The 20,056-nt window shown below is 39.0% G+C and overlaps 1 protein-coding gene across 2 annotated transcripts in view; it reads left to right on the top strand.

The window, feature by feature from the left end:
- The window catches only part of Nfkb1 (nuclear factor kappa B subunit 1), a 126,271-nt gene that overhangs the window by 80,770 nt on the left and 25,445 nt on the right, over positions 1 to 20,056 (top strand). For both annotated transcript variants that reach the window (XM_046458762.2, XM_046458761.2), the window contains exons 7-11: positions 4,212 to 4,375; positions 6,364 to 6,522; positions 7,867 to 7,971; positions 14,105 to 14,196; positions 15,632 to 15,770. In XM_046458762.2, coding sequence (XP_046314718.1) covers positions 4,212 to 4,375; positions 6,364 to 6,522; positions 7,867 to 7,971; positions 14,105 to 14,196; positions 15,632 to 15,770 — 659 coding nt within the window. The remainder of the gene's footprint in view (positions 1 to 4,211; positions 4,376 to 6,363; positions 6,523 to 7,866; positions 7,972 to 14,104; positions 14,197 to 15,631; positions 15,771 to 20,056) is intronic.

The raw sequence follows: 20,056 nt of genomic DNA, 5'->3' as shown, positions 1-20,056 counted from the left end.
CAATTATTTGGGGATTCATACTACACATCTTGTACTTATCAGAGTCTAACTTTAAGTAACATTATTTCCTGTTCTGTATAGTGTGTGAACCTTACAACAGTGTACTTTCATTTCCCTTCTCCACATTTCATGCTATTGTGTCATACATGTGCCATAGATCTTACACTTTTTTTTGCCTTAGACAGTTATCTTTGAAAGAAAAAAAAATTTAATTAGGGAAAAACTTATATTTACACACATATTTACCATTTGCCTCACTCATCATTTGTTTTATAAGTCAAGATTTCTATCTGGTATCATTTTCTTCTGCCTAAAGCGCTTCCTTTAGCTTTTCTTGTACTGCTGATCTGATGCTGATGCATTCTTCCAGCTGTCATATATCTAACATGTCTTTATTTCATCTTTGTTATTCAGAGAGATTTGTGAACAATAGAGAATTTCAGACTAACAGTGTTATTCTTTCATGTACTTAACATTTGTTGCCTCACTGTCTTGTGGCTTGCCTGTCTCCAACAAGTAATCTCCTGTCAGTCTTATATCATTGTTCCTGTGAACATAGTGTGTAATTTTTTTCTTCAGCCATTTTTCAGATTTTTTTTTCATCATTAGTTTTAAGCAATTTGATTATGATGAACTTTAGTATAGTTTTTTTTTTTTTTTCGTACTCCTTGGGGTTCATTGGATTCTTAGATCTAGGGCTTATATGTTTATTACATTTTGAACTTTTCAGCCATTGTTTTTTCAAAGATTTTATTTCTCCCTGCTCCTCTTTTTCTCTAATTCTGTAGCCCTAATTACACATTTGAAATTGTCCCAGAGCTCACTAATGACTCATTTCCTTCCCTTCCCTTTTCTTTCCTTTCTTTTTTTCCTTCAACAGGTAGAGAACCTAGGGCCTCATCCTGAGCATGTTCGTGCTCTACCACTAAGTTCCACCCCTTCTTCTTATTATTTTAAGTTCTTTTTCTCTGTGTTTCATTTGAATAGTTTTATTCGTATGTTTTCAAGTTCACTAATCTTTTTTTCTACAGTGTCTAGTAGGTTCTTAATCCCATCCAATGTACTTTTTTTCTTAGAAATTGTAGTTTCCATCTGTGGGTTTGTATGAGCTCTTTTTGGTATCTCCAGAGTTTCTCCTTTGACACACCAATGCTTGCTTTCTTTTTGATCATGTGGAATCTATCTATAATAGCTATTTCAATGTACTTGTCTACAAATTTTGTCATCCGAAACATTTCTGGATCTGTTTCTATTTGTTGATTTTTATCCTCGTTATGAATTATATCTTCCTACTTCTTTCTGTGCCTCATAATATTTTATTAGGTGCCTTACAGTTTGCATTTTGCATTTTTGGATGCTGGATTTGTGTGTGTGTGGTGTGTGTGTGTGTGTGTGTGTATATGCCTTTAAATAATTTTGAGAATTAGAATGAAGTTGAATTTGGGAAACTTGTGACTCTTTCTAGACTTACTTTTAAGCTTTATTAGGGAGACCAGAGAAGCCATTAGTCTAGGTTAACACCATCACTCTGGCACTACCTTCTTAATATTCAATCTGATGCTCCATGCATTATGAGATTTCTTGAATGCTTATAGCTCTCCTTATGCTATAAGAATTGTTGCACCTGCTCCTTTATGGTGGCTCCTTTCCCAGCCTTGAGTAGTTTCCCCCCATACATGCTATGATTAGGACTCAGCTGAAGATGTCAGTGGATCTCTGAGTCTCACTGCATGCCTTCTCTCTCTCTGCTGCTCTGCCTGGGAATCCCAGCCTCCTTGGCCTCCTCAGATGTCTAACTGTGCCTCCTCAAATCAAGTGTATTGGAGGCTAGGATTAGGTTCCCCATTCCTATGCCATAGCCTGGGACTCTTTCCAAGTCTTAAGCTAGAGAATTGTAAGACTCACATTACTTATTTTCTTTTCTGAAGTATGGCTGTTCTGTGCTGCCTGTTTTTCTGACAACCATTTTTTTTCACATGTGAGTTTCCATTCAATCTGTTACTCCATCATTAACCTAAAGTGGAAGACTGACTTTCACATTGTTTTATAACCAGATTAAACCATTCATGATTCACCTAATAAACAAGAATGATGTCTTTCTCATAGAAGGTAAATAAATATACATCCAAATAAACATCAAAAAGTATTTTATAGATGATGCAGTGTAAAGTGCTGCATAGGTGTTTGACATTCCATTCCTAGGAGATGGATACTGCTAGGAGATCCACCATGTTTTCCAATCATTATGGATGTTCTCTATAGGAATAGGATTTAAAGGGACAAGTAATACAGGTGCTGCTGAGGGTCGATGCCTCTGTGCATATTGGTCTTCATAGTGCATAGTTTTCTGTGCAGCGTTCGTGTATTCAATAAACATGTACTAAAGTCCCACGTGTCAGGCAGAGTCCCAGCCATTAGAGATCTCTACCCTCAAGGAGCATATCTGGTATATTTTATTCTCTGTATGTGTCCCTGCTGTCCACCTCTGTCTAGACACATGATGCATCCCATGTCTGGGCTTCCATGTGAAAGCTCATTTCATTCTGTCTTCACCTCTTCTCTTTCTTTTGCCTCATTTATATGACCTTCCCACATTAGTTTGTTCTTTCATTCAGTCCAGTTGTCATAACATCTCATTCTTTCCTCTACTAATTTATATTATATTATACTATATTACATAAGTTTGTGTGGATACGTATATATTTTGTTTCTGAGAGAGAGAAAAAAAAAGTCCTTACAAAAGCTCACAAGTGTTTAAGAGGTCTGGGCCCCATTTACCTCTTTGAACTCTTTCCTGTGGGGAACCCTTTGTTCATTTTGTTCTGGCCTCTTTGACCTCTGGACGCTTGTGTTTTGAAAACACCAGTCTGGTCCTGTCCCAGGATGTGTGCACTTGCTGTTCCTCCTGCATCCTGGTACTCTGCATCCCGGTATCCACATCTTCCTTCACTTCCTCAGATTTTGCTCAGTTTTCACCCTTTTGCTGAGTTCTTCCTGATCTCTCCTTATTTTAAAGAGTCATGCCTTTTCCTACTGTTTCTTCTACTCTCCATTCCTATCTTATTTTTCTTAAACATTTGTTGAACAAATGAGTCTCCTTGATAAAGTGCTTTTTTGTCATTTATTGGTGTGTCATATTACATTTATTAAATACACTTCTTTGTTTCATGCACTTTAAAAATTTGACGGGTGGAGCATTTTATTTTCTTTTTAATCCTTTCAATTACTTTATTTAGCTTGTGAACATATTTTGTTCTATAAATATGTAGCCTTCATGAGATAAAGCTTCTCTGTCCCTGATTATGTGGGCACTTTCAGTACATGAGTGCTGTGGAATTAGATGACATTCTGGTGGTGATAAGTAATTCCAACCTTATAGATCACCAGGGAGGAAATGGGATTCCAAGTAGACTTTAAATCCCCACCCAGAATGATCCATAAGAAAAAAGACGACCCAAAAGAAAAAAAGATTTCTTCCAAATGTAATGATTTTCTTGTTCTTCAAGATGAGATGATGACAGGAGGACTAAACTAAAGGACAAAATGGGCCAGGTGTGGTGGCACACACCTGTAATCCCAGCAACTTGGGAGGCTGAGCAGGAGGATTGCAGGTTCAAAGCCAACCTCAGCAACTTAGCAAGGCCCTGAGCAACTCAGCGAGACCCTGTCTCTAAATAAAATACAAAGATGTGTTGGAGATATTAGTATATATTTGGAATTTAAATTTTATTTCATATGATCCCATAGAAAATGCCCTAAAAGGAATCCAAGTACAACTTCCTTATTGAGATCTATATACAAGTACACCCCACTCCCTGAATCGCAGTTTGGAATTCTACTAAGCTCTGAAAAAAAAAAATTCATTTAAGTTTACTGCAGACTCATTTAGTAGCAAAATCTACTCTGACTTGACATGCAGCTATTTATAATCTTTATTTTTCCATTTGGTGCGTCTAGTTATGGATTTCTCTGCAGACATATTAGCATGTTTGATGACATCGTGCCCCTTAGACCTGACGAGAGCATTATGTCATATGCAGTATATTCCATATAGTGCCCTTCTAATATTTTTTTTTAAGTATCTAGCTCAAGAGATTTGGATAAAACATTGTGTATTTCTTTAATCTACCTTACAAAAGTGAAGCCAGACACTCCGTTTATTAAGTAACCTTGTACTGTTTTTGCTGTCGCTGTTACTATTGTCCCTCCAGCTTTGCAAACCTGGGTATACTTCATGTGACAAAGAAAAAAGTATTCGAAACACTGGAAGCACGAATGACAGACGCGTGTGTAAGGGGCTACAATCCGGGACTTCTGGTGCATCCTGACCTTGCGTATTTGCAAGCAGAGGGTGGAGGAGACCGGCAGCTCACAGGTGAGCATCACTCTGTCCCAGCCTTGCTCCTCTGAGGAGCTCAGGCTTTTATTTTCTCAGGCATGGAACTAGATGTTCCTCTGTTTGTTTTAGGCTTTTCCTTTTCCCAGTCTGTACCCAACACAGCTCCTGCCATCCTCCTGGCTCATCTCCAGCCCCACCCTGCCCTCACCTCTTGCTCGCACTGCTCTTGGAACACCTGATGCCTATTCATACCTACCTACATGTCTTCTCTGCTGGCAGCACCCGTCCTTTCCTTTCAGCCTGTCAAAACCAAAGCATGATTGGTCCAGAGAACACCTCCTGTTATACCCCCCCATCTTGTTTATTGTAAGGAAAACATCAAGTATTATTTTTATCATAATAATGAAATGATTTTCTATTTTTCTGCCTATAGTCCGAATGTGTCTTTGAACTTTATTCCCTGTCCCATCACATGACCCATTTCTGTTTTACATTTTGTCCTTCAGGGATTGTTGTTTTTTTCTGCTTGGTTTGGCTTGTTGTTGTTGTTGTTTGTTTTGTGGGGGGAGTCTTTTTTTTTTTGTATTAGGGATTGAACGCAGGGGCACTTAACCACTGAGCCACATCCCCAGCACATTTTGTATTTTATTTAGAGACTGGGTCTTGCCGAGTTGCTCAGAGCCTTGCTAAGTTGCTGAGGTTGGCTTTGAACTTGCAATTCTCCTGCCTCAGCTTCCCAGGCTGCTGGGATTACAGGTGTGTGCCACCACACCTGGCCCATTTTGTCCTTTAGTTTGGCCCTCCTGTCATCATCTCGTGCTCATGTAATCCCAGAACTGAAGGTCATTTCTCTACTAAGCATTTCTGTCTTCTGCTACCCAGCCTCTGAGGTTGCACCTCATCTTGGTCTCCTTCTCACTTGTGCTGCCTCTTCAGTCCCTGCTCCAGCTCTTCGCTGTGCTCCCTGGCATTCCACTCCATACCCCACTTTCATGGCTTCAGTGAGAGTCTTCTCCCTGGTCTCTGTCCCTCCACTTCTAGTCCAGTTTACACCCTGTGGCGGGATAGATCTCACTCAACCCTGCAACTCACCATTACTTGGCATCTCCCCATTGCCTACAAAATCTAAATTCTGCAAGCTGCCATCTTAGGCCTCCCAAATGCTGGCCCCCCATCTGCATTTCTGACTCTTGTGTCCCACTCTACCCTTTGCTGTCAAACAGAACCGCTCCATAGAAGAACCAAGATTTCTCACTTCCCAGAGTTGGCACATTCTTTCTACTCTTGCTGTCCTTTCTTCCTGAAATGCTCTTATCCACAGTCTTCACATGTTCAAATTCTTTCATCCCTTCAAGATCCCTTCTCTTCTTTCTGCTTCAAAGCCTCTGAACTCTCCTCCCTCAGAATTCCACGTCACTCCTCTGTAGCTCTCTGGTAGTACTTATCACTTGAACTATTCCCTTTTATGATACTATAAATTAAATGTGACTTTATCCATCAGGGTGTAAACGTCATTAGGAGGAAAAGAGCAAATGTGATCAAGTCATTTGGTTTCTTCCCAAGTATTTCTTGAGCACCTATGTGCCAGGCCCTGTGCTAGCCTCTATGAAAGGAGCACAGTCCCTGTGCTTAATGAACTTTTGGAACAATTGTCTTTCACATTTCTCCATATAGCAGGGGCATAATAGAATTATTAGATCCCACTTCATCACAATCTTTGTGCCTTTGACTCTTGTTGAAGGAAGGCAGAATGAGGGAGGACAGGAGAAGAGAGGCAGTCTGATGATACATGGAAAACAATTTTTACCAAAATCCAGAAAAAAATTCATATCTTATTTTGATAACTTTAATTTAGATGACATAACTGAGACTACTTAAAAATGTTTACTAATAATATAAAGAATTTCAAGAGAGGGAAAAAATAGGTTTTTAAGGTCCCATTCTTTGGGCTTTATAAAAGCTGTTGTAAAAGCCCACACTGTCCGCTGTCCTTCGGCATGAACGGCTATGCTGTATGATTCTAGATCGGGAAAAGGAGCTCATCCGCCAGGCGGCTCTTCAGCAGACTAAGGAGATGGACCTCAGCGTGGTGCGGCTCATGTTTACAGCTTTTCTTCCCGACAGCACCGGCAGCTTCACCAGGCGCCTGGAACCCGTGGTGTCAGACGCCATCTATGACAGCAGTGAGTAGTTGGCTTCTAGCAGGACGCAGCTCGATAACAGTGTCAAAACAGGCTTCCAGCCCTGCCCTATCACTTAGTAGCCAGCTCTGAGCTGTATGGAAAGTAACTTAATCACTTTGACCCTTGAGTTGTAACATCTACCAAATGTGAGCACTGCGGTCTAGCTTATGTCTCCACTCAGTATTTTTAAGAAATGCTCAATAAATGTAGTTATCTTTCCTCAGATGTGCATGATAGACTCTTACAAGTCTCTCGTCTATGAACGCATTACTCAAGGATAGACTGTTGGTGCTCTTAGAAGGGAAAAAGTATCTTGATATGTTTTCTTGGAGGCTCTGAAAAGATGTTAATAGAAGACAACTATTATTCTTGTCCATCTTCATTCCCACATGGTTACTAAACATTACCAAGATAGGAACTTCAGATTAATAGAATGAATAGTGTAGATAGTATGTGCCTTCAATTTTAAAAAGTTTCACGGTGGTCTTTAGCATTCACCATGCAACTTTATTGTTTGGTATGCATGGGATTTATTAAACAGATATTTCCAGAGAACCTGCAAATGCAGTACTTGGGCTTCTTATATGGAGTTTGGTATTGGAAGAAAACTCCATGCTAAAGTACAACAGCTAACTGATTTCTCTAATTTAAATAAGATTGAAGGGAAGTGAAAGGTTTACAAAATGATACAGACATATATATCACAGGTCACCTTAAAATGCAGCTGTTGAAGTAAAAAAAAAAAAAAAAAAAGGAAGCTTTACAGTATTACCACATGAAACTTTTGCCCCCTAACCACACAGAAATTCTAATTTAATTTGGGGAAAGGAAATACTACAACATCTCCTTTTTTTTTTTCTTTTTGTAGAATAAAAATTAATCAGTAGTTCAAGAAAAAAACTGTATTTTTCCTAAGAATTTTAGGACTTTAATAAATGGGATAGCGTTAGCATGGAAACAAGTTTGGGGTTGTAATCTTCCCCTAATTGAAATTCCAGCCATCCGTTGGCTTGGTACTTCCTGAAACATTATAAAAGCTCTTTCTCTTTCTGTATCGATCTCTGTGCTAGAAGGAGAACAGGTACCATCATCTAATCCACCTCATCTATTCCTTTCTACCTCACCTGTTTTAGTGATAATGAATGGCCCATGCCCCAGAGGGGCTCTGAGGACCTTGGAAGCCATTCTTGTTTTATCTGTACCTTTGTTAAAGTGATAGGAGTGAAGCGTCTATGTGAACTTTGCTCAGGTAATGTGTGGTAAGCGCAGCTTCCTTCAGAGGGGATTAGACTTTGAAGCTGAGAATAAATCTTGAAGTCTATTATTTTTTCCCCCTTTGAACAGAAGCCCCCAATGCATCCAATTTGAAAATTGTAAGAATGGACAGGACAGCTGGATGTGTAACTGGAGGGGAAGAAATTTATCTTCTCTGTGACAAAGTTCAGAAAGGTAAGCATACACTTCGATTTCAAGATGTGGAATATAATTTTCTCAGTGTATATCAGTCACTTTTCAGCAACAGAATAGAAATATCCCCTCTTTTCCATAGAACTCTTAAAAACTTGTGCACATTCCATATTTCCCGGGTGTAAATTGTCTGTGGTATATTTTAAAGCCAAACCAAATAATTCATTTTAAAATTTCCCAAAGAAATAGAGAAATTTAAAAAATAATGATATTTGTAACTAGTGACTGTCCGTAATTTTATGCTCTAAGCTTTGCTCTCTGTACTTGGTTAGACTCAAATAAATGAATAATAGCCCATGTACAGACACATGCAGAGAATAAATGTTAAGTTTTACGTGATGTAAAATTGTTGATTCCATGTTATTTGCTCAAAATTCACTCATTTTTAAAAATAAAATGGTAAATGGAAGCCAGGAACAGTGGCTCACTCCTTAATCCCAGCTACTCGGGGGTCTAAGGAAGAAAGATCACAAGTTGAAGGCCAGCCTCAGTAACATAAAAAGACCTGTCTCAAAGTAAAAAGGGCTGTGGAGATACCTCTTAGGTTAAGTAGAGCACTTGACTATGATGCATGAAGACTTGGGTTTGATCCCTGACATTATTAAAACAAAAACAAGAAAACCCCACTTATACAAAGCAGACATTTTCAAAGTAATATATAACAGGAAACGGACCTTAAGTAAAGGAATTATAGGTTTTCAAAAAAATTCACATTTGAGGTTAAATGCCAGAAGAAATGGGATCAGATTATAAAGTAAATATATATATTCTTTATTTTTAAAAAAATGTTTGCACAATGGGCTGGTGTTGTAGCACAGTGGTAGAGTGCTTGCCTCGCATGTGTGAGGCCCTGGGTTCAGTCCCCAGCACCACATAAAAATAAACAAATAAAAATAAAGATATTAAAAAAAAATGTTTGCACTTTCTCTGCTTACAGTTCCTTCTTCCAGCCACTCCAATGAGTAAAGTAATACTCCTTTCCAGATTCCTGAGGGTGTGCACATGAGTAAATGCAATTCTAGTACCTTTATTTGCTACTGTATTTCTTAATCGTGGTCTTTGCATTGGGACATCTTCGTAAGAGAAGTCCTATACTTGGCATAGAGGAGCTGCCACAGTCTGGCTGGGCACAAATGCCGCAGTCTGGCTGGGCACACAATCATGAGCCACCACACAGCTTGTAGATTCAAACAGCAACTCTTTATTCCCGAACTCACACCAGCCGTCTACAAACACGTTCTGGGGAAATCCACGTTCTCTGCCCAAATCCACCTCCACTGGGCTTCTATCTCCAAAATATACTGTCTAAATCCCATGAGAACTCAAGGGTAACTCAGGCAGCAGGATACGCCCTATTCCCAGCAGGAATAATCTTAAACCTTAAACCTGGAACCTAAACCGGGAACGCCCTAAACACGATTATCTTAAAACCGGGAACACCCTAATCTGCCTTGGTCCTTGAGCAAGGTCACTTACATTCAATGTCACTGCAACATGTCAGCAACATGGGGTACGCTGGCAAGAAAATTGTCATACCTACTTGGCTAATGGCTCCCAGCATCTCCCCCCTTCTGAATAATTAAACAACAAGCAATGTGGCTTAAGGACCGTGCCTGGTAGGTTGTCCAATTCAACATATGGTTCTTACCCGTCATGGGAAAAACTGACCTTTAGGCGTCAGCCTCCTGTCTTAGGTTGATACCACTGCAATTGAATCATACCCGTCACTGACTACCGGTCCAGTATACAGCCATACTTGTGGATAGGTCTATGCACCAGTGGGGGGGTGAGGTTCTTTGCCTCACCTCTGTTGGCCCCCAAATTTGGCCTTGGTGCCAGTGGGGGAGTGAGGTTAATGTGGCTTATGGACCGTGCCTGGTAGGTTGTCCAATTCAACATATGGTTCTTACCCGTCATCGGAAAACTGACCTTTAGGCGTCAGCCTCCTGTCTTAGGTTGATACCACTGCAATTGGATCATACCCGTCACTGACTACCGGTCCAGCATAAGCCATTGGCCCCCAAATTTTAGACCATCACTAGCAGAAGGGAGGAGGATACAGAAATGCCACGACACCAAGCCAATTGACGGCTCCTTGGGAAAAATTGCATCACTGGTGACACCATCAGCAAAGATATGTCAGCACTACCACAATTAACATGGGGTGCGCTGGCAAGGAAATAAAAATTGCATCACTAGTGACACCATCAGCAAAGATATGCCAGCATTACCACAATTCGCTGCACCAAACGATAGTTACATAGTCCAGGCAAGTTCTGCAAGCAGTTCAAAGCAGAGGAATCTATCAATATGTCCATTTCCTCCCAAAATCCGTTTCCTCCCAAAGTAAGTTGACTCTTTGATTGAGCATTACTTGTTGAGTTCTTCACCGGCACTGGGATGGAGATAGGAATTCTGGCAATGATGCTAAAGAGACATTATCCTGAAAAGAATTATTAAATATAATGAAAAGGAAAGGTGAAAGTAAACAGATCTGTTAACCTACTTTAAAAACAATCCTTAACAGCCTTTTACCTAATTTAAACTAGTAAACAAACAGATCTGTTAACCACCTTTAAAAACAATCCTTAACAGCTGTTTACCTAATTTAAATTAAACCATTTAAATCACGTGAATAAAAAAATAATAATAATTCGGATCCATTTTTTCATGAGCGCTCCTCATACAAGAAATATGGACATACGCACATACAGACATACAACACAAAACACAAGAGTGTACACAAACGTACAACACATAAGAAAATAGTAAAGGCCTTGTAGCTTTACCTAGGTGAAATCTCCATTGCAATGTTTAAAAACTCCACAGTCAAAAAATAAAACTGATCAGAAAAACATTAACCTAGGTTTGTATGAGCTCAAAAAATAAAAATAGAAACTTATGATGTGGAAAAATGCAATAATAAAATAGCTATTGAAAAAAGCATCCTGGTTAATCACTGTCACAGATGTAAGAATGGCCAAGCTGAAGTTCTGGATATCAGCTGTTATGGATTTGAGTCAAATCATCTTCTTTTCGATCTGTAGAAACTGTTTTAGTTAATCTCTCTGGAATCCAAATGGGCTGCTGTTCTCCCTGTGGAAAAACACAAACAGACCCCCGACTCCAGACAATCACTGGGTCAGGACCTTTCCATTGTCCTGTTAGAATATCTTTCCAAAGTACTTTAGGCTTATGTACATTTTTTGGATACATATGCCTTTCCGCAGCACTGAGTCCTGATGAATCCAAATTTAAAAAGTTTAGAGTAAAAAGGGTTATTTTAAGGTTAACTTTGGGGGATATATACCCCTTTCCAATTCCCTCTTTTTGCTTTAATAAGTATATGTCTGTATCTAATAGTTGTCTTAGCTTTTTGCATTTTCTATCTGTGTAATACCTTACTTGACATTTTCAACCATTTTCTATCTTTTAGTTTTTTTCCCTAAGGTTTGTATTTTTACCCTTAGTTGCTTATTTTCCTCCTAGTTTTTTTTTTCCTATTTTGTGGGTATAAAATTCTTGTCTTCCTACATTTTTTTATCTTTCTACATATTCTTTATCTTTATTCTTTTTAACTTTCTATACTTCTGTCTTTAAAGTTTTTCACTTTAAATTTTTAATCTTCTTTATCTAAATATCTTTTATCCTGTTATCTTCCCATTTTTTTAAAGTAATGCCTTTAAGATTAAGCCTTTTTCCTCCATCATGAAGGCATTTTAACCATCTTCAATTTAACCTTTTAAGCCTTTTAATTATCATCTATACTGTACTTTAAATGTACTTTTTCACCACCTACAACTTCACTCTTTTAAACGAGGCTTAGATTCTATTTAAATCGCTTTAATGTTAGTTTACATGGCTGCCCTTCAACCAAAGGCTTTTTTTTTTAACTCCATTGAGAAGCTTTGTCTCAATCTGCCATGTACAAATACCTTTTTCTTCTTTCTTCCTTTCTCAAGCTTTTAAAGTAAGTCTAGTTTCCTCAAAATCTTTTTAAATGGCATTTTACAACTTTTTACTTTACCACACAGAGATTATCTCATCTAGAAACATTTCTTTTTCCTTTAACCTTTTATATTAAAATATATTTCCACATCTTGAATCTTTTTCTATCTCTTTTTTAACCGTTAACCCTTTTTATAAATTTACATTTTGAAACAACTCTTATAAAATTTCTGATTTAGACAAATTACTCCACTTTAATAAGATGAAAGACTTTCATGTTTTTTATGATACTATAATACTATAATTGAAACCTAACTGAAAATTTTTCTACTCTTTGTATATAAATTACACATGATAGAATCTTAACACTTAGTAACCTTGTTTTAGCAAAGACACAGACCAAAGCAATATTAAACATTTTTCCATTTACCAATTTATGAAAACACACATAATGTTTAAATATATTACCTTATGGAACTTAATAAGTAAAGAGTGGTTGCTGTTTCAACATTTTAGCTTTGTAAATTAATCAGAACTTTGTAGAAACCAAGATCTTAGACAAGTGTAGCAAACAGAACTAGCCCTCTCTTTCTTGTTGAAGAAAAATCTTTCTACAGGATACCATGATGGTCCCATTGATATACTTAATAACTTGTCTTTAAAAAGCCATGGGCTACATTTTTGTATTGTATCAACATATGCCCTAATTGTTCTTGGTCTCACTGTGGTGCCTTCTTCCTCTAACAATTTCTCTTGCTCGGAGGCGAACAACTTCAAACCTTGAGTCAACCATTTTCCCCAGTTTGCCTGAGAAAGTTCTAGGAACAGGCAACTTGAAATAAAAACAAAATAAATCAAAACAATAACACATTGTTTTTTGAAATGTTCACCCATTCTTTCTTCCTCAGGGGTGAGAAATTTCACTTACCTCTAAGCTTCAGAAGTTCCCCGTACAGGCCACCAAATGCCACAGTCTGGCTGGGCACAAATGCCGCAGTCTGGCTGGGCACACAATCACGAGCCACCACACAGCTTGTAGATTCAAACAGCAACTCTTTATTCCCGAACTCACACCAGCCGTCTACAAACACGTTCTGGGGAAATCCATGTTCTCTGCCCAAATCCACCTCCACTGGGCTTCTATCTCCAAAATATACTGTCTAAATCCCATGAGAACTCAAGGGGAACTCAGGCAGCAGGGTACGCCCTATTCCCAGCAGGAATAATCTTAAACCTTAAACCTGGAACCTAAACCGGGAACGCCCTAAACACGATTATCTTAAAACCGGGAACACCCTAATCTGCCTTGGTCCTTGAGCAAGGTCACTTACATTCAATGTCACTGCAACATGTCAGCAACATGGGGTACGCTGGCAAGAAAATTGTCATACCTACTTGGCTAATGGCTCCCAGCATCTGAATAACTGGGCCCAGGATAGCATAGGACTGAACCAGGAGCCCATGAGATGTTTTATCCAACTCTAGTATTTCTAAAATTGTATTAAAATATTCATTAGTCAATCCTTCCTACAAAATGAGAACTGAAGCTAGGGAGATGCCAACCTGTATAGATTATCATGTTATTGCTGAAATGGAGCTTATGTCTAGAGTATGAAATTTAGTCTAATTTAATCACAAAGGACCTGACCATCACAGTACTTTGACCAGTTACTCAATATGGACTGATAAAGTATTATAGGGAGGTAGCACAGTAGTGTTTAAGAGCCTGTACTCTGGAACTACGATGTCTGTTTCAGATCCTGGCTTCTTCATCCACTTACTGTTCAATCTTGGGTACATTACTTGAAAAACTCTCTGGACCCTTTTCTTTTCTGCAAAATGAGAATAATAACAGTACGCCTACATCACAGGGTTTTGGGAAGATTAAGTGAATAATGTTTATGTATAAAATACTTAGAACAGCATCTGCCACAAAAAAGTGGGAAAGTCAAACACTGATTAAGAGAAAACTCAGACTGATTAGGTAAATCTAATATTCTACCATTGAATAAAAAGTCAGCAACTTGAGAAAATTTTAAATGAGTCAAAACCTATTTATATTAATTACTGTTTAAGTATACAGTAGGTTAAATCAGCTTTATTTTTCAGCGTGTTTTAAAATATTATTACATTATTTGCAATTACACCTGAATGTGACTATTTGCAGATGATATCCAGATTCGGTTTTATGAAGAGGAGGAAAATGGTGGAGTTTGGGAAGGATTTGGAGATTTTTCCCCCACAGATGTTCATAGACAAGTAAGTAGATTATTACTATTGTTATTGTTCTACATTTTATGCCTTGTTGACTTTCAGTATTTCATTTCCATATATGAAAATGGAAAAACGCAAGTGTTTACATCTGTGAAACAGTACTATTTTTAAGACTCTTGTGGGTTATGCAGAAAACTAACCTATCATAGAATTATGGAGAAGTTTCTACTAGACCTTTGGTTCTGAGACACAGGCAAGGCATTTCATTTGGTGTCTGAGCCTCTGTCCCATAAGGCAGTGGCTCTCAGTCCTTCAGTGGAAATGTTTAGGTATTCTATTGAAGTGATTAGGGTGAGACGTGTTAAGAAGGTACTGTGCTGAGTATAGACAGGAGTGATCTTCTAGTAGAGGCTGATGCCTCCCTGATAATGAAGATTTCCCAGAGACAACTAGTTATATAACCAGAGGATAAAAATTCTAAGTCCCCATCCTCAGGATTATACTCCTTCTTATGAGTGATTGAGAAATACTATCTTCATTAAAAGTTGGGAACAATCCTAATGTTAATCAGGAAGTGACTAGTTAAATAAATTATGGGGCATTCCATGTGGTGAAATATTATATAGCCAATACAGGAAATGAGAACCCTGTGTATTAAGTTAGAAAGATCCCAAAGATACAAATGTAAAATCCCTTAAAGGACAGGTGTAGAACAAAGTGTATGTAAAAGTGGTTCTGTGCTCAAATATGGATATGCACAAACTCTGGATGGGGATGTAAGAAACTAATAAGTGTGCATGTCTCTGGGGGCTGGCATTCTTAGGAATTGTGTGGAAGAGGAACAGGGATGGCAAGGAAGATTATCAATGTATACCATTGTGTATGCCTTTTATATTTTGTAAAGTCTTGATTCCTATGAATATTTCACATTGTAAAAAAAAAATCAAACTAAAAAATGTTAAAATGCCTAACTATTTCAACGCCACCAGAGGAATTAATGTTCTATGATGTCTCCTGAACATAGGGTTGGTTTCCTCCCTCTCACCAGCCACACTGCAGGCTGATTAGTAAGACCCTTTGCTTCAACTTTTTCCACACTCAACTTTTCTGACATTGCTTTTAAATGGTTTTGGAATCTTTTGAGGCTGATTTGAAAGAGAATAAAGAAGTGATGCAATGAATTTTGTATGTATGACATTTATGACTAGAAGACATTTGAAATATGAATAAATTGAAATAATAGAGATGTGCAATCTGTTGTCACAGTGTTTTACTTCAATTTCACAGTGACAGTGTAATAAAAATGTGTGTGTATTGAACACTGAGTTTTGAACTTTTTCTCCAGGGTGCTGTGTTTTTTAACATACTTTGTTTAAGCGCTGGGTATAAATAAAAGCATAAGGAATGTGTTTAATGTACAGGGTTTCTAAGAAAAAAAAATGTACTTCAAAACCAACATTTGGATCTTTGTATCCTGCAGTTCGCCATCGTCTTCAAAACTCCAAAGTATAAAGATGTCAACATTACAAAGCCAGCCTCTGTCTTTGTCCAGCTTCGGAGAAAATCTGATTTGGAAACTAGTGAACCAAAACCTTTTCTCTACTACCCTGAAATCAAAGGTAACTAAGGTGTTCAGACTCCCAGGCTTGATTAGAGGACAAGCTAATTAGAAAAGATTGGCTGGTCGCTTCCTTTGACCAGCTTCCTAGAAACCAGTCCCTGCATCCGTGGCACTTATCTTTTAGAGAAGAGACGGGTAGGTAATGTACTATTTTTCAGGTCATGGAATTAGTCCAACTTAAAAATAATGTTTTCTCCATCAAACTTGCATGAGGGCTGGGGCTGGGGCTCAGTGCTAGCGCACTTGCCTAGCATGTGTGAGGCACTGGGTTCAATTCTCAGCACCACATATAAATAAATAAAAAATAAAGGTCTATCAACAACTAAAAGAAAATATTTTTTAAAAACTTGCATGATATACTGGCACTTGAGAGTTGGTCTTTGAATTTGGGAATCCACTATTTATTGAGTAACTCAGGTTTCATACAGTTGAGATGAGAAAATAAGTCTTGCTGTTAGGGAGAATCAGCCACTGAGACAACCAGCCCCAGATCATGGAGCAGAAAACTCGGCCACTGTGCACACAGGACTATAAAATGAATAAGGCACCTTTCTTTTACACACACACACACACACACACAGAAAAAAAAACTTCAAGAAAGGGTCAGAATAGTCTTAATTAAATTTATTTTGCAAAGTACGATTTTTAGTAAGTACCCAAAGTGAAGCATCTCCAGAAGCAGGGAAGAGTGGGGAGGAGACAGCCCTTGATACCTTCACTCTGAAGAAGCCTCCAAAGAGAAGGCCTCTTTCAGGAGGTAGCATTCGGAATAGAATTTGAAATATAGTCCAAGAAAACAGAACTCAGAAGTTTCCTAGATTTAGGACGCTGGAGGTACTCAAGTACAGTGGTGTGACAGTTTGTGTCTGTTCAGAGAGAAGTGGCCATTACAGTGCTGAGGTGGACCGCTGAAGGCCAAGGCAAGTTCAGGAGGCCAGGGCTGGGCCGGAGGGTGCTGTGAGTGGCAGCTGAAGAATTTTGCCTTGATTCTGCAGAGGGATGGGCCTGCCCACCTGTGTTGGAATGATGGCCCTGACTTGTCTGAGTCAACACTGAGGGCGCTGTCTGGGAGTCAGACAGTGAGTCAGAAGAGTAATGCAAGAATCCAGGTGAGCAACGGTGAGGTTAGCAAAGGTGTCTGTGTTCAGGTGTAAAAGGAGGGGTGGATCCAGTCGACAATGTGGCAATGGCGTCAAGAGGACCTGGATGTTGGGTGAGCTGGGAAAGAGAGGGAAGATTCAGGAGTCATAGATGATTCTAGGATTTCCAGACTAGGAAGCTTATATCATGGTTACTAGATGAAAGGAACAAGGGAGAAAAAGTAGGTTTGGGCAGAAAAGAGAAGTTCAGCTTAAAACATGTACCATTAGGTTTCTGTGGAAGTTCGACTGCAGAATCCTCATAGGCTGCTCAAAAGGCAGGAATGGAATTCAAGAAAGGGCAGCATGGGAGGTTCAGCATTCAGAAGCATCTTGAGATGAGATAGGACCGGCACCAAAATGGAGAGTTATTCAGAGGCATTTCTTAATCCAATTGCACTGACTCCTGTGGAGAAACTAACTATATTAACTTCAATAAAGTTAAATGAAAAGAACACTTTTCTTTTCCCCTTATTTTGTATATTACATATTGAAAACCATGATTCTGAGATGTCCCTACACTCTGCCAGACTGCATAAGGGTCTGGGGTACAATAAAATCAGAAACCTCTGGATTAGATGCGAGTGAGACTGGAGAGGGAGGTCAGGTATTCAGCACCCAGGTCCCGGCTGAGGTTGGAAACCACAAAGATGCAGCAGCAGCAAGCCACACGATGTTGGATCCTGTGATAGCAGATCATGAGGGTGATCTATGAAGAGGGCTTTCCTTTCCTAGAACTCACGCTGAGGCAGAGCATTTTTTAAATTCTACTCTGAGTTCGTGTTTCTTTCTGAGGCTGTGACCTCGCCGCTGCTTGGTCAGACTGGCAGTGCACTCGGGGCAGGGGGTCAGCCAGCATGGCCAGCACAAGAGCCTCCTTTAACTTCACATGAGATATCGTGGGGAATCCCAGTGTCCAGGCCAGATGGGCACCAGAGAATAGGGCAGGAGGCCACCTCTTGGCCTCTCCTGGAGGTTCTCCTGCCTCTTCTCTCTTCCCCACCTTCAGGCACTGCCTAAAGCCTTCTGAATGCTTCCACCTACACAAGAACTGTGAAAATCGCCATTTTGGTTGAAACACCCTTCTTCTAAAGTAGACACAAAAAAAGAAATAGGAGCCTAGAAATAGTCAAAGCCGAACTTAGTTTCTAGACTACCTGTCTACCTTTTCCAGTGGTGTTTGTACATCAAGAAAGTGTGCTGTAGCAAGGGCATGTTCAGACTGTTCATAGTAGGTTTAGAGAGTTGTCTCCTGAAAGTTCAAAATTGTATCTGTGTTTCAGGCACTCACCTTAGAGGCTAACAGTGATTCAAACTCCATATAGTACAACCATTTTAAGAACCATCTGGGAAAGGGAGAATTAGCCATTGAGCTCCAAAGGAAGAAATGGCCAACATGTATGTAATTGAGTAATTATTAGAACTGTCTTGGCTGGGCACAGTGGCACATGCCTGTAATCCCAGTGGCTCAGGAGGCTGAGGCAGGAGGATTGCAAGTTCAAAGCCAGCCTCAGCAAATTAGTGAAGTCCTAAGCAACTCAGCAAGACTCTGTTTCTAAATACAATATAAAAAGGGATTTAGTGCCCCTGCGTTCAATCCCTGGTACAAAAAAAAGAAAGAAAGAAAGAAAGAAAAACTGTCTTATTAAATCTAACAGTCTTATTTTATAAAATCTTCAGAGTTATAGTAGAAACCCAAGAGAGTAGGCCAAAGGAGAAATAACCTTGCCAGGTTACATGCAGCCAAACTGTACAACCAACAGAGTCATTATTTACAATTCCCAGAAGTCACTAAACACACCTGTCATTACCCCAGTCCCTGTAGTCACTACCTCTTATCTAATGATATATTCTTAATTATTTCTATCAGTATGTAAACTTGTCTTATCTACTTGTCTCTTGTCTTCTTCCCATTCCTAGTGGGAAGAATCTTCTTCAGTACAGAGACTTGGTGTTTGTGTTCACTGTTATGTCTCTAACATCCAACAAAGCATTTGTCACATATACTAGATACACATTAACTGTCTGTGGGCTGACTTCTTGATTGGCCAGGCAAGTTGCCAACTGATGCAAAGGGCCAGTAATATGTTGGGTGCCATCAAGTAAGACACTAGATCATAAAACATTGTCCTTTCACTATATAGAATCATCCAACCCTGAACTCTGTGTCCTCTGTGGTCATTGGCTTTACACCTTATAAAAACTTCATGGAGAAGGTTGGGTTCAGGAGACACAGTTACAATAATCAAAAGAAGGATGATTGGCAAGGGAAGAACATAGTTGAGGAACTGCTATATGAAGGCAGAGAAAGACCACAGTGACCTGTCAGTCTAAAAAGATGAAGATTAGGAAGAAATAGAATCATCGTCTTTAAGTTAGGAAAGGTCTGGTCAGAGTAAATGCAGGCATCTTGACCGGTAAACTAGAACCCAAAAAGTGAGGATGAGGTACTCTTAGAGCACATAAACAGGAAAAGGAGGTAGAGCTAAAATTTTATCTGTATAATTAAACTATGATCTAAAATCATGAACCACTATCTAAAATCATTGATTATTAATCAGTTGTTACCACAAAGCTATTTTGGAGTGTTTCCCAGAGAATGGCAGTCAAATATAATAAAAGATCACTAGACTTCAGATCTGATTTCACTCTGCCCTGACTTCAGACAAATCACTTAACCACTGCGGCTTCAGTTTTCTCTTCTGTGAAAGGAGAAATCTATGGTGGTAGCCACTTGGTCCCTCTGGAGTAGGTCGCTCTTTCATTCCCTGGTGCCACTGTCAAAGGCAGTCCACAGGGGTGCTGTCATACTTTCACCAAGTGCGAACATTTCCACACTCCATTCTGTGGAGATTCTGATCTTTAGCTTCTTTTTTAAAGAGTGTCTCACAGGATTTTCTGAATTGGTTTCTTGTCATTGGAATCATACTGGCTATAGTACAGCTAATATTTTTAGAATTGTTTCTTAAAACTTCCCATTGTAGAATCAGACATAACTTTCCCATGTTCCGTATGAATACATAACCAGTGAAACTCCACATCATGTACAACCACAAGAATGGGATCCTAACTAGAATAAGTTACATTCCATGTATGTATAATATGTCAAAATATTCTCTTCTGTCATGTGTATCTAAAAAGAACA

This window comes from Marmota monax, unplaced genomic scaffold (assembly GCF_021218885.2).
Source record: "Marmota monax isolate L192 unplaced genomic scaffold, Marmota_monax_Labrador192_F-V1.1 WCK01_AAM20220418_F8-fsc00002, whole genome shotgun sequence".
Classification (NCBI taxonomy): Eukaryota; Metazoa; Chordata; class Mammalia; order Rodentia; family Sciuridae; genus Marmota; species Marmota monax.
Note: the sequence above shows the minus strand (reverse complement) of the source record. Positions and strands in the feature narration are given on the sequence as shown.